General features: G+C 36.6%; 3 protein-coding genes and 1 long non-coding RNA gene across 4 annotated transcripts; 3 read left to right on the top strand and 1 right to left on the bottom strand.

Moving 5' to 3' along the window:
* Positions 1-1976: 1976 nt before the first annotated feature.
* LOC110854840 (facilitated trehalose transporter Tret1) lies at positions 1977-4291 on the bottom strand. The gene is made up of 7 exons (XM_022103271.2): positions 4283-4291; positions 3993-4068; positions 3777-3898; positions 3268-3551; positions 2984-3188; positions 2437-2920; positions 1977-2344 (listed from the first exon to the last, which is right to left on the bottom strand). The coding sequence occupies exons 1-7, from the start codon at positions 4289-4291 to the stop codon at positions 2130-2132; spliced, it is 1395 nt and encodes a 464-aa protein (XP_021958963.1). The 3' UTR covers positions 1977-2129.
* Positions 4292-4754: 463 nt separating this feature from the next.
* LOC110854919 (histidine ammonia-lyase) lies at positions 4755-6610 on the top strand. Its single transcript, XM_022103350.2, has 2 exons — positions 4755-5397; positions 5513-6610. The coding sequence occupies exons 1-2, from the start codon at positions 4843-4845 to the stop codon at positions 6512-6514; spliced, it is 1557 nt and encodes a 518-aa protein (XP_021959042.1). The 5' UTR covers positions 4755-4842; the 3' UTR covers positions 6515-6610.
* Positions 6611-9071: 2461 nt separating this feature from the next.
* LOC118437091 lies at positions 9072-9584 on the top strand. The gene is made up of 2 exons (XM_035855880.1): positions 9072-9419; positions 9490-9584. The coding sequence occupies exons 1-2, from the start codon at positions 9090-9092 to the stop codon at positions 9562-9564; spliced, it is 405 nt and encodes a 134-aa protein (XP_035711773.1). The 5' UTR covers positions 9072-9089; the 3' UTR covers positions 9565-9584.
* A 1794-nt stretch (positions 9585-11378) lies between these two features.
* On the top strand, positions 11379-11975 carry LOC118437081. Its single transcript, XR_004835870.1, has 2 exons — positions 11379-11621; positions 11692-11975. It is a non-coding gene; the product is annotated as an uncharacterized LOC118437081 (long non-coding RNA).
* The last annotated feature ends 1260 nt before the right edge of the window (positions 11976-13235 follow it).

Here is a 13235-nt window from a genome sequence, read left to right as displayed (position 1 = left end):
TTCCTTCCATCGTGCAAACTTTTAATGCAAAGTTACCCATGCCAATTCCAAACCCTATCGGATACAAAGATTTAGTACGTTTTCTTAGAATTTTATAACTTATGCTATCCCTCCTACTCTCACTTTTGTTATTTAAATAATATCTAATTATCTCCCTAAATCCCAAAATCACTTTCCTCTCACCCTCCCCACATTTAACCACAATAGAAATAAGTTTTGGAATTATGGTAAATACCCCGGTCGAAATAGAGGCAAAAATAAGGTAAAATATCACATTAAAAACTCCGTGTATTTTAATCGTTGCAAAATTACTTAACACAGTCAGCCCAAAAATTGTGATACTGCCCAGACACAAAATGTTCATCGTTTCGACACGACAATGTTGCAAAATTATGCGAAAAATGTTAAAATATTGGAAACATTTCTCAACTTGGGAAAAATATTCTTGACCAGATTTCACACCTTGCAGTGTGACAATTAGCTTATTAAATACGGTAGAAAATCCACAAACTCGCAATAACAAGTATAACACGCAAAATGCAAACATTCGCGATCCTTCAAATGTACATGTAAAAATATACCCTAATCGGACAAGAGTCACCAATATTTCTACTATTACAGATTCAACTTTAACATCTAAAGAGTCCAAAACCAATTTGTATAAAATATAGGGAGGATCCACTTCCAATATTATAAAAAATGGGGCAAAAACAAAGGGGAAAATTACATAGTAAACCATTCCCCCTTGAAGAAATTTTACTATAAGTTCTGTGTCTTTCATCTTAAAAATATTAGTCTGCTTTCGGATTAGATTGTTTGTCTTTGGTTTTGCCGTAGTTTTACCTGCAATTTTTTGAAAACAATTAACAATATTTTTTTAAGTCTTTCCTTATTTACCTTGTTCAAAAAAGTTGTCAAACATAGCACAGAATTGGTTCGTAATTGTGGTCGCATCTTCAAGTAAAATATAGAGCCAGAGGAACACGCTAAATCCATATATTCCTAAAATCAAGACAAAGAAACAAACGAAAATTTCCACTATTGTGACATTATTTATTCCGCTTTGTACGAAATTTAGCCAGAGGAGACAAAGTAATGATCCCACGAGTGCGAGAAACATGGATATTCCGACAAATAATGACCACACCTTGAACCTGACATGGTTGCGGGGAATATGAGAGGCGCGCCTCGTTTCAAAATTGAAGTACATAGGGTACTCCCACAGGTAGGAATATCCTTTGGAATATATTTTCAGACCGAGCCAAATTTCTTTGTAGTCCATTACGAAGTTTTTTAACTGCAAAAAAGTAATTAACTAATTAGTTTTAAATTCGGAACTTTTTTCGAGTCAGTTTTATCCAGGACAAATCATGCCTGGAGCGATTAATGTAAGATGAGAAAGGAGAATTAAATTCAATGCCAGTTTTTTATTTGCAAGATCGATCGTATTTCTGTAAATTTTGTATTAATTTCGATCTGTCAATAAATACGTCTTTATCAGATATTTGGAAAGTTTATTGGTTTAACATTTAGTTTTCATTTCATGTTGTGGAATAAAAGTCGGCAAATCTAACCACATGGCTTAACATTACTTGGAATAGTTGGAATAGGGATATTGACAATTATTTAATAACTTAGTTAATACTTCAATCCAAGAAATATCCACAGTAATCATTCCTTCCTATAAAATATTAACTTATGCAAGTTTGATCAGTAATTTTATCTTTATTCATCTCCTTGGAATTAAAGTCAATGTCGTCCTCATTTTTAAGGACAAGTACCTCTTTCCAACCTAAATGTGTAAAGTATGCATTATATTTCAAACTCAGTCTGTTTAATCTTAAGTTCCATAACCAACTTTGAGGCGATCGTTGTATTATCTACTTATGTGCATATGACATTTTAAGGTTGATTTTGCGATTATGGTTGTCGATTTTTGTGACATTAATTCGTAATAAAATTATTATTTTTGCTAGTTTATGGTCATCATGGTAGTGCCAGGCACGCCAGATTAACTTCATTACAGTTTATTTAAATAGTAAAAAAGATTAGAATAAAGATTATAAAAAGATGGTGAATAAGTAAATTAATACAGAAACCTAATACACATTATCACTAAGAAAATACTTTTAAACGTCCAAAAACAAACTTTTAATATCTTCAAAACTCTTCCCTTTGGTCTCTGGTATCCAAAAATAAATCGTAATAAGTCCAATTGCACAGACACCTGCAAAAATCCAAAAAACGCCATAGCTTCCAACCTGGTCCTTCACACCTTCAAATGCGAACGTTATCGTGAACGCTGAACCCCGCAAAGCTGCTGTGCACAGAGCTGACCCCACTCCTACAAATTTCAAAAAAATTGATAAAATTTCAAGAAATTGTAATAAAATTTTACAAAATTTTTCAAAATACTAAAAAATACATTTCTCCCACCTCTTATCTCTTGCGGCAATATTTCACCCATAACTGTCGTCGATATTGGTCCAATCCCAACACTGAACATGCATATGTACACTACCAAACATATCACAGGTACCCATGACGAGATCAGAACGGTATTTAGTTTTTCAAAAAAGTAAAAATATGTTCCCAAAATTCCCAAAGACACCGTCATGCCCACCTCCCCCATTAAGAGGAGTGGTCGTCGACCCGCCTTATCGATAAGGAGACACGATAAGGCCCTAGCGAGAAGTTGAAACCCTCCAAATATTATCGCCAAGGTATTTCCGTTCGCAGTATGACCGGCAGATTTGAAAATGTCGGCGGTATATGACACTATCACGGCAAAACCGGACAACTGTTCTATGAAGACTAACGCAACACATAGAACCAGTGGCATTGCGTTGTTTCGTTGAAAGATTGATAGTTTTCTGAGGCTAAGATTTCCATCACTTTTGGAAACATTGGCGGCTGGAATCTAAATCAAAAAACAATTATTACACTTGCTATTTCAAAATATATAACAAAAATTTAAAAATACCGCTTTAATTTCGGTCTCAACATCCTCCAATCTCGTTACACCCCTGTACCATGCCAGACATTCGGCTGCTTTCTCATATTTCCCTCTATGAAGGAGATGACGAGGCGATTCCGAGGTAAAGATTAACATGAAAAATTGAACCACTGGAATTATAGCGGATATAATTGAGAGCATTTGCCAATCCACAAAACTTCCGACGACATAACTAAAAAAATTTAGAAATTTATGTAATAAATATTTTTAATCCGAAAACCATTCTTTTCATAAATTTTCTGTCTACAAACCTGCATAACATCCCAGAAGTTAAGAATATCCCGTACATATTTGATAACACCCCTCTAATTTTCGGTTCTGCTATTTCCCCGACCAGAACTGGCCCCACGACGCCATAGAAGGATGCCGCATACCCCAAAATAAACCGGGAGATGTATAACATCCAAACATTTTTGGAAAATATTAACACCAACCAGCCCAACAGGGTGGGAATTGTGGCGAATAAGGCGGATAATTTTCTTCCTAACTTGTCCATTACGAATCCTGCACTTAAGCAAGATATGAGGCCTCCAATCTGTAGCAGGTTTAATAAAAATAATACAAATTTATTATATCTTATTTAGTAAGAGTAGTCAAGGTATGCGATCATCAAGTTTGTAATTGATTGTTTAAAAAAATAACCGTCAAAAACAGACGATTAGTTTTTGCTGATCACAATTATGAAAAATTTTTAATCGACTTTAATCGTTAACTTTAACTACCTCTAATATATTTTTTAGTAATAATTATTGCCACTTACATTTACTATCGATGTAATCCATGCTATAGACACTGAAGATAAATTAAAATCTTTGGACAGAGACGCAAGTCCTGGTGATGTCCATGCAATCACCGCTCCGAGGCCGAACACGCCCAAATTTACTGTAATTGAAGATATATATTTTATTTATAATTTCATTACTTAAAATTTTATTGAAAAAAGATTCTTAAGTAAAATTAGTATGATATTAATTACTCGCAACAGTAGTATAAAGTTGTCTCAATATCCCAACGACATTTCTGTCAAGTTTCGTTATAGCAAATACGTAATACTAATTTATTTATGAGATTAAATTATTAAGAAATATGTTAGTTAATCTCCCAAGTGTAGATAATATAATACTAGACCGGCTACAAATAAAATAATACGCGATTCTGGCCACGTTTATTTCTCCACTGACGCCTTTTGATCACGATTAATTGGAAAGTTGGACAATGGAACTTATTTTTTGTTGACGCTGATTAAATCCGTCTGCTGCTTTAAACATTATGCATTGTGATCTGTGCCATAATTGCAGACGAGTTCATGCTAAATTCTATCTGGTAAAGATCAACAAAAAATCCGTTCCTGGAAATAACAACATACTCACTCTGACTCACAATTAGGTAGGCAGTTTGCATAATATGCAACACTAATCTTGTTTACAGCTGTTAAAAGCGCAGTTGGAAATCAATAAATTACGTGAATATGAATATTTGCACAATTACGATCACAACAACAACACATTGCATACGTATAACTTTTACACTACGTATTCATTTAAATCTGGGTCGGAAGTCCAACATTTAGTTGGAAATGATAAAGCACCAAGCGGAAAAAAACATTTAATAAATGATTTCGGAGTATATATTATTCGCAGAAGTGGATCTGGTTACATACGTGCGACAGGATGATGCACATTGCATAAATTAGGTACATTGCCAAGTAATTCTTCCATATATAAACAGGTTTCGTTCAGTTGGAGTTTCATAAGCAATAACGAACTTGTCATTAATTTCTCAATTTGCACATATATTTGCAAAATCTTAACCTTGCAATTTCAACAATGGGTCACTATCTCTCCAACAAGGTAACAATTGGATGTAACCACATCTCGATAGAAGACATTGCACGATTATCCTCCCAAGAGGCAATCTGCGAATTATCGTCTCAGCAAGATTTTGTCGACCGGATTCGTCTCGGACCAGCCACGGTGGAAAAACTGGTCAAGGAGGGTCACGTTATTTACGGTGTGACCACCGGCCTTGGCGAGTCCTGCACGGTCACCATCTCTCCCGAACTGATCGCGGAATTACCCAGCCACGTCATCCAGTTTCATGGGTGCGGATCAGGCGCTTATTTTGATGCCGAGCAGACCAGAGCGATCTTAGCGGCGAGGTTGATTTCTTTAGCGAAAGGGTATAGCGGAGTACGATTGGAACTGCTGGAACAGATTGCGGGACTTTTGAAAAATGATGTTCTCCCAAGAATTCCGCAAGAGGGGTCCGTCGGGGCGAGTGGAGATTTAACGCCGCTATCTTACATAGGTGCGGTGCTGTGTGGTTACCGCGATGTACTTTATCAAGGGGAAGTCATACCGGCAAAAGTCGCGTTGGCAAAAGTATTAAGATTTTATTTACTATAAAATTTCAGTCATAAAAAATGCGCCAATTTTAAAAACCTCAATTTTTTTTACAAAATCTAATTTTCTATTAATTATCTTTAATTACTCCCAGGTTGGTATGACCCCACTCACCCTAATCCCTAAAGAAGCCCTCGCCCTGATCAATGGAACCTCCGCCATGACCGGTGTCGCCTGCCTCGCGTACCAACGAGCTCTTCAAATCTCCCACCTCGCCACGCGTCTCACCTCCCTCACAATTCTAGCCTTGAAGGGGAACCTCTTCCACTATGATGAGACCCTCTTCTCCGTCAAACCTCACCCCGGCCAACAGCGGGTGGCCGCCCGCATCCGCCAAGACTTACTCATTTCCACCGCACCGCAAAACTACAGTAAAGTCCACCGCATCCAGGACCGCTACTCGACTCGATGTGCCCCGCACATAATCGGAGTTTTAGAAGACCTTCTCCCCTTTTGCAAAGGACTTATTGAAGGCGAACTAAACTCTGCGAACGACAATCCCATCATCGATGTCGCGGATGGCGGAAGGGTTTTTCACGGCGCAATGTTTTACGGCGGTCACATTGCGGCAGCGATGGACACCCTTAAGGTCCAAGTAGCCAACATGGCTGACCTCATGGACCGGCAGATGGCCAGTTTGGTAGATCCAAACTACAGCAACGGGCTGCCATCAAATCTGTCAGGGTGTGTCGGGGAACGCGCAGCGATCAACCATGGGCTAAAGGGGTTGCAGATTAGCGTATCTGCCTGGACGGCGGAAGCTTTGAAGGGGACGATGCCCGCTTCGGTGTTTTCTAGGTCGACGGAATGCCACAACCAGGACAAGGTCAGCATGGGCACGATCGCGGCGAGGGATTGCGTACGCGTGCTTGAATTGACGGAGCAGGTCGTGGCGGGATTGATGATTGCGGTGAGGCAAGCAGTTACAATTAGGGAGGAGAGAGAGGGGTTGAAACTGCAAATGTCGGGGGAAAGTAGACAGTTTTTTAACGAAATTAAGGAAATGGCAGAGTTTGTGGAGGAGGATAGATTTCTGGATCCAATTGTGAGGAAATTGGTAGCAAAGATAAGAGATGAACCGAGAAAATTGTACTAAATAGTAATCCAAATAAACGTAATTTGTACATTAAGCTTTTGTGTATGCATTGTAATGAGATAGGTTAATAAATGCAGTCACCTTGAAAAATTTCAATACTTTCGCATAATTTCTTTAATATTATTTTCGAGCGAATAATTTTACACAAACTAAAAATCATTAGACATATTAATTTAATCCAATTACGTATTTAAATATTTGTCCAGAAATTAAAGTTGAGAGATAAATTCTTAACTTCCAACTCAGAATTGAACATACAGAATACATATTTTGGAATAAAATACTCACAGATATAACAAATTATACACTTCATGGATTAAACGTTACATTTATTCCAAATCGTTTCAAATATGAACAATTTGCATAATTGAAAACTGTCATTCCAACTTCATCTTATTCCAAATTGGAAGCAAATTGCTAAACATAATTACTTAACTTAATTAATTCCACTTTACATTTAGCGGCATTAATAAGTGCATTTGAGTCAAATGATTTGACAAATTACACACTTCATGAATTAAACGTCAAATCACATTTATCCAAAAATATGGTCAATTTACGTAATTGAAAACTTTCTCATTCCAATTTCCAGTTCCTATTTACAATTTGCTAGATAAATAAGTATGTTGACATTCCTATTTAAATATCAGACTAGTCCCAAACGTCAGATTAAAGCTCAAGTTGCATTTTCTAAAACCATCATGGATACAACCGCGTTACGAATTTCGCAGATTTTAGGTTATTATCCAATTCCTTTGAGTTCTCACAAAAATCAAACTATTCCAAAGAAAGGGAACAAACACTTTCCCTTTTTCCAATACAGTGTCGGACAGATGTCTACGTCCACATAGTCGCGTCAATTTCATTTTCAAATTGTCACTGAACTACTGAACCAATTTTCATCATTGATATATCAAATTCTCACAAATTTAACGTAATTTCATAGCACATTATTAGTTTTCCGCTAAAAAATTTATTTTAGGCCAGAGATGTATTTTAATTCAAAATGAAAACAATTGGATGGACAAAAGTCAACGTCCAGTCAGAGAAAACATACAAAAAAACTGTAATTTATAAGGAATGTTATAACAATTAATTTTTAATATTTGGTTGGGCCTCCGTTCGCTTTAAGGACGGCTTCAAGGCGTCGAGTCATTGAGTTTACCAAATTCTTGGTCACATCTTCAGAAATGGTTTCCCAAACTTCACGAATTCTGGATTTAAGGCCCGGAATTCCTGAAAAAGATTGTTTTCTTATTTCTCTTTCAATGTGGTCGCACAGATGCTCAATGGGATTCAAGTCTGGAGATTGGGGAGGCCATTCTAGCTTCGGAATTTTTTTTTCTTGAAGTGTTCCATGGTGGACTTGGCAGAGTGTTTCGGATCGTTGTCTTGTTGGAAGACAAATCGTCGTCCAAGTCGGTCCATATTTGTCTCTGCGACAGCCCCCTTTTTGTCCACCCTTCCAGTCCTGAATGACAAGATCTCGAATAGCGATAGGAATTTCCTTGCGTGTCGACGCCATCATATTTTTCTGGAAGAAAATTATTTAAAAATTAATGCGGCATATGTTATTGATAGATTTATTAAGTTACCTGATTTTATAAATTGGAGAGATTTTTGTTGTTGACAATTAAAGTGAAGTGGACGTAGACTTTTGTCCGCTCAAATTTCATCCTCTCTCGCTCTGCACTATGATTCTCAGTTTTCCCAGAATTTTCAGAAATAACTCATATGTTTTATGAAATTACGTTAAATTTGTGAGAATTTGATATATCAATGATGAAAATTGGTTCAGTAGTTCAGTGACAATTTGAAAATGAAATTGACGCGACTATGTGGACGTAGACATCTGTCCGACACTGTACATACCAACCTTACTCTTTTTCCTCTTTATTCCCGTCGACATAATCATGATCATAATTCTTACCTACGTAACAGGAGGAAACCAGTCAGAAAATGGAAAGACTAAAATATTCACAAGCACCTTGTACTTTACCTTGTTCCTAAAAGCCACAGCTCATATTGCAACCTCAGTTTTTATCAGGTTAAGAATCTTCCTCGGAAGAGATAAACTATTTAAATTTCACACCGAGTTTGCCACTCTGACTGAACAATTTGCAACTTTGCCAAAACCCGCGGCCCCGGGTTCTTTGAAAACCGCGCACGTAAACAGGTACGACTGCGGTCTTAAAGTTGAAGTAATTTTGTCAGGAATATCGTGTGCAATATTCATTGCGGACATGTGGCACGTCCACTTGACAGATTATTCGCGAGGAGGTAAATTTTAATAATTATTTAAATTTGCAGTATAAGTAACAATTTTTCAGTAATTTGTTTTAATGGTGTCCCAGTAACATCAATTTTCCTTATCGTCTTCCCTGCAACGCTTGGCTACATCCACGCCATATTTCCGTATCTTTTAACTTTCTTTCTCAACTGGTATCTTGAAATGTTGCGCCGATTAGTGCAGTTTGACAACACCTCGGTGGAACATAGAGTCAAGCTTTATTGCCAATTGGGGCGAAATGTTGCCTCATTTGTGCGCTTTTTCGGCACCTGCATCGTCATCGATATGGCACATAGTGTCATGCGCATTATATTTTCGGCCTACTTTCTTGCCACAAGTGTAACGTTGTCGTACCAAAATTTTAGGGGGATTGTTTCTGACGCTTTTATTGTAGCCGGCTACTTCTACTTGGTCTTCATGATATGTCGGAAGGGGTCAAAACTTGAAAGTTGGAGTGGCTACTTCGTCCAGAATTGTGGTAGGTGTGATTATCCAGAAGGGGAGAAGTTTTTCGGAAACGATCGCCTCTTCCTCATCAATTCGAGGAACGTTAAGATGAAACGGATTTGGATAGCGACGGACTACTTTAGAGTAAATCTTGGCCTTATTGCGCCGGTGAGTTTATTTATTTTAGATCGTTATGTGAAGATTGGTAGTTTTGTTTAAGTATTTTTGCTGTTGACAGATTATTGGAACCGTGACGACAAACTTGATTGTTCTGATGCAGTTTCAAAATAGCGACAAATCGACTGCATGCTAGGAATTAGAAGGATCTGATTGCTAAATGATGTATAGTTAGGCAATAAGATCTTATTTGCATAAACATGCATGTATTTTATACAGTGTTCGTAATAAACATCATGATGTAATTAACGAATTAAATTAAATTAATTATATCACCATATCACCAATGCTTAGCACAATTTGATTTAATTTCAAAAATGGAAATAGATTAACATATTGAAATCTTTAAAGGAAAAATAAATGGCAATTATACAAGTCTGGTTTCATTTACAAGACAACACATTTACTTTACTGGAATCCTTAAATTATTAATTACGCTGAAATTTTACTTTTTAATGCAAGTAAATCAGGATACATCATTTCCGTTAAATCTATTCAAGCTAATTATCCAGTATTTTTATATCCTTGTCTAGTAATTACTTTTAGTAAGTACTTTTAAACAAAGATTCGTTACCAAAGTTTCCTTCTACTACTGTGTATGTAGTTTGTATATTCATTCATTTTCATGTTGCACTACATATTTGCTAATACACAAATTAAAATTGAGGATAAATAAATACATAAATTTTATACTCCTTACTCTATGACAAAAGCAAGATGGCAATACATACTTACATACATTTATACAAACGAATTATTAAATTGAGTAAATGTCAAATTAAATTTAACCAAACTCATTTCAACATTGTCAATTAGCGTAATTGAAAAATATTTCATTGCCTCTTTCACCATAAAATATATCGGTAAATATCTATATCCATATTTACAAATTGCGTACAAGTAAAAATGCTATTTGGGAATAAATAATAATGCATCCAAATTGCTACGCAAATACCCACGTGCATACGTCAACCGATGTATGTAACTATTTAATTTTTCTTCATTAATCGCCACTCAGCTTTAATTCGCCCACAAACATGGACACCTCGGTGCTACGAATATCTCAGATCTTAGGCTATTACCCAATTTCTCTACCAAATCAACCAAAAAGTCAAAAAAATCAAAATAATAAACCCAACTTAATCCAATACATACCAATCCTATTATTTTCCTTCATCACTATTGTCGACGTTTTCATGATCTTCGCCTACTTATTTGGATACGTGCAAGGAAAAGGGGATACAAATATTACTCGAAAATTAATCAGCACCACTTTATACTCCACCCTCGTCCTGAAGGCTACAGCTCATACCGCCACCTCCATATTTGTTCGATTCAGGATATTCTTGGGAAGAAAACAGTTATTGCAATTCCACACCGATTTCACCACTCTGGTTGAATACTTTTCTATATTTTCAAATCCAACGGGTCTAGAATCTTTGAAGATTAAGCGAAACAGGTACGAGTTCGGTCTCAAGGTGGAAGTCATTCTGGTCGGATTTATTTGCACGTTACTAATCACCGACCTATGGCACGGCTACTTAACAGATGCAGGGCGTGGAGGTAAGTACTCATAATTTCGTTAATTTTTACACCTAATTTGTTAAATAAGTTTCCTTAATTTGTTTCTGTTCTTGATCAGCCACCTCAATATATCTTACCGTCATCCCAGCCACGTTTGGTTACATCCAAGCGATTTTCCCCTACCTACTTGCCTACTTTCTCAACTGGTACCTTGAAATGCTGCGCCGATTAGAAGAGTCTCACTCCACCCCGGTTGAACTTAGAATTGAACTTTATTCGCGGCTTGGTCGAAATGTTTCTGCATTTGTTCGCTTTTTCGGCACCAGCATCGTCTTCGATATGGCACATAGTGTCATGCGGATTATATTTTCGTCCTACTTTCTCGCCTCAAGTGTGGCGCTACCTTACAAAACTGTGAGAGGAATATCGTCTGACACGTTGACGGTGGTTGGCTACTTGTACTTGGTCTTCATGTTATGTAAGAAAGGATCCCAACTGGGCAGATTGAGTGGCGATTTCATCAAGAGTTGTGACGAGCCTGGATTTCTAAAGGGCGATAAGTTTTTCGAACACAAGCGCCTTTTCTGGGTAAATTCGAGGAACGTTAAGATGAAACAGATTTGGATAGAGACGGACTACTTTAGGGTTAATCTTGGCCTTATTGCACCGGTAAAATTGACCTTTATTTATATTTACTGAAGATTTGCTAAAAATTAGCTAAGGTTTAATTTTTTTGCAGATCGTAGGAACCGTGACGACAAACTTGATTGTGTTGATGCAGTTTCAGAACAGCGACAAGACATGAAAAATTTAGACAAAAATTCAAATAAAAAAAATTATTATCGCATAATACCTTAGTTACTTTAGAAGGCAAAGATTTTAGCCTAGTCTTGTATTTATTTTACTTGAGCCTATTAATCATTTCAATTGTTAAGTCACTATGATACGAGTAATTCCAAAGCAAAATGTAAATCCATTAATGTAATGAAACATTTCAATTATTAAAGTCTATGTCTCGCCAAACCGGCAAATGATGCATTAATTTCATTGAAACTTGGTTTGCTACCTTGTACACACAGAAAATGTAGAATGGCATATTTAACTGTATTGGGAAGAAATCATTCTAATAAAATCATTTGTCACTTGTAGTATCAATCTGTAACTTTGAATGCATGCACTTTGTGGGGTGGCCGAATTACTCATAATTAGAGATAGTCCGACCGGCGGCGGTAGCACATTAAATGCTAATTGCCGACGCCTCTTAGGGTTTAAACTTGCGTTTGCTATTGCGAATTTTACCCTTCGCGATCATTAAAAAATCTTCCAGTCCTAACAATAAACCAAGCTGGCGAACGGTCCGTAACTTTAGATATTTTCTTTATAACCTGGATTCAGGCGAATCAATGAATCTATTCAGGCGTTGACATTATATACTTGTTGTATTTCATAACATTAAATTGTTTTGAAGTCATACCTCCATGTTCAGCAACAGTTTTTCTGTAGAACATGTGAACGTTCTAATAAAGGGATAACTCTTACATAATTTGCATGATTTAACTTAAGTCATTGCCAAACGCTATTTAATAACACCCAATCTAGATGACCTACTTAAATAAGCATCACATAAAGAGTAAATACTAGGCATGTCCTGAAATTAAATTTAGGCATTGCAATTGCGAAGTACTTATGATAAGTAATTGCCAATTTATTAATATCTATTTTAAAATCGATATATCCACAGTTTGACGTAGCCCCTGCAATTAATCATGCTTGCAAAATTGCAAATAGTCTTCTAAATTTATTGCATCCAGGTAGAAATGCTGAACCGCAAACAACAAATCTTTTAACTTTCTAAAAATGGATACAACTGTTCTGAAAATGTATCAAACTTTCGGTTACTTCCAATTCCCAATTTCCAACCGCAATAAAAGTAAGGGCAAAAAGTGTTCTAATACTGCCCTATGTCTGCCATCCCTGATTTTTGTCGTCGTCACGATTGCCGACATTTCCGTATTGTTTGCCTTCTCTAAAGGACACCAACCAAAAATCCCGGAAGTATGGGACGAAGAGCTGGGAGTAATGTCTAGCACTTTCTATGCTATCATCATAATTAAAGCGGCTGTCCATATTTTTACGACAGTGTTAATTCAACTCACAATATTTCTTCGAAGAAATAAATTCGCCCAATTTAACGTCGAATTCGTTAATTTAATCGAAGAATTTTTCACATTTTTGGACGTTGCAAAATCCAATTGTCTCATCAAAACGATTCCAAGAATGCGT

Source organism: Folsomia candida, unplaced genomic scaffold, assembly GCF_002217175.1.
Source record: "Folsomia candida strain VU population unplaced genomic scaffold, ASM221717v1 Fcan01_Sc011, whole genome shotgun sequence".
Lineage (NCBI taxonomy): Eukaryota > Metazoa > Arthropoda > Collembola > Entomobryomorpha > Isotomidae > Folsomia > Folsomia candida.
Note: the sequence above shows the minus strand (reverse complement) of the source record. Positions and strands in the feature narration are given on the sequence as shown.

Excerpts from the sequence above, each read along its gene's own strand:
- LOC110854840 (XM_022103271.2), bottom strand. Across the intron at positions 3,189-3,267 it reads ACTTCTGGGATGTTATGCAG|TTATGTCGTCGGAAGTTTTG; the intron begins GTTTGTAGACAG and ends AAATTTTTTTAG. Across the intron at positions 2,345-2,436 it reads ATTGCCGCAAGAGATAAGAG|GAGTGGGGTCAGCTCTGTGC; the intron begins GTGGGAGAAATG and ends TGAAATTTGTAG.
- LOC110854919 (XM_022103350.2), top strand. The coding sequence starts at position 4,843 with ATGGGTCACTATCTCTCCAACAAGGTAACAATTGGATGTAACCACATC. Across the intron at positions 5,398-5,512 it reads CAAAAGTCGCGTTGGCAAAA|GTTGGTATGACCCCACTCAC; the intron begins GTATTAAGATTT and ends AATTACTCCCAG.
- LOC118437091 (XM_035855880.1), top strand. The coding sequence starts at position 9,090 with ATGGCACATAGTGTCATGCGCATTATATTTTCGGCCTACTTTCTTGCC. Across the intron at positions 9,420-9,489 it reads ATCTTGGCCTTATTGCGCCG|ATTATTGGAACCGTGACGAC; the intron begins GTGAGTTTATTT and ends TGCTGTTGACAG.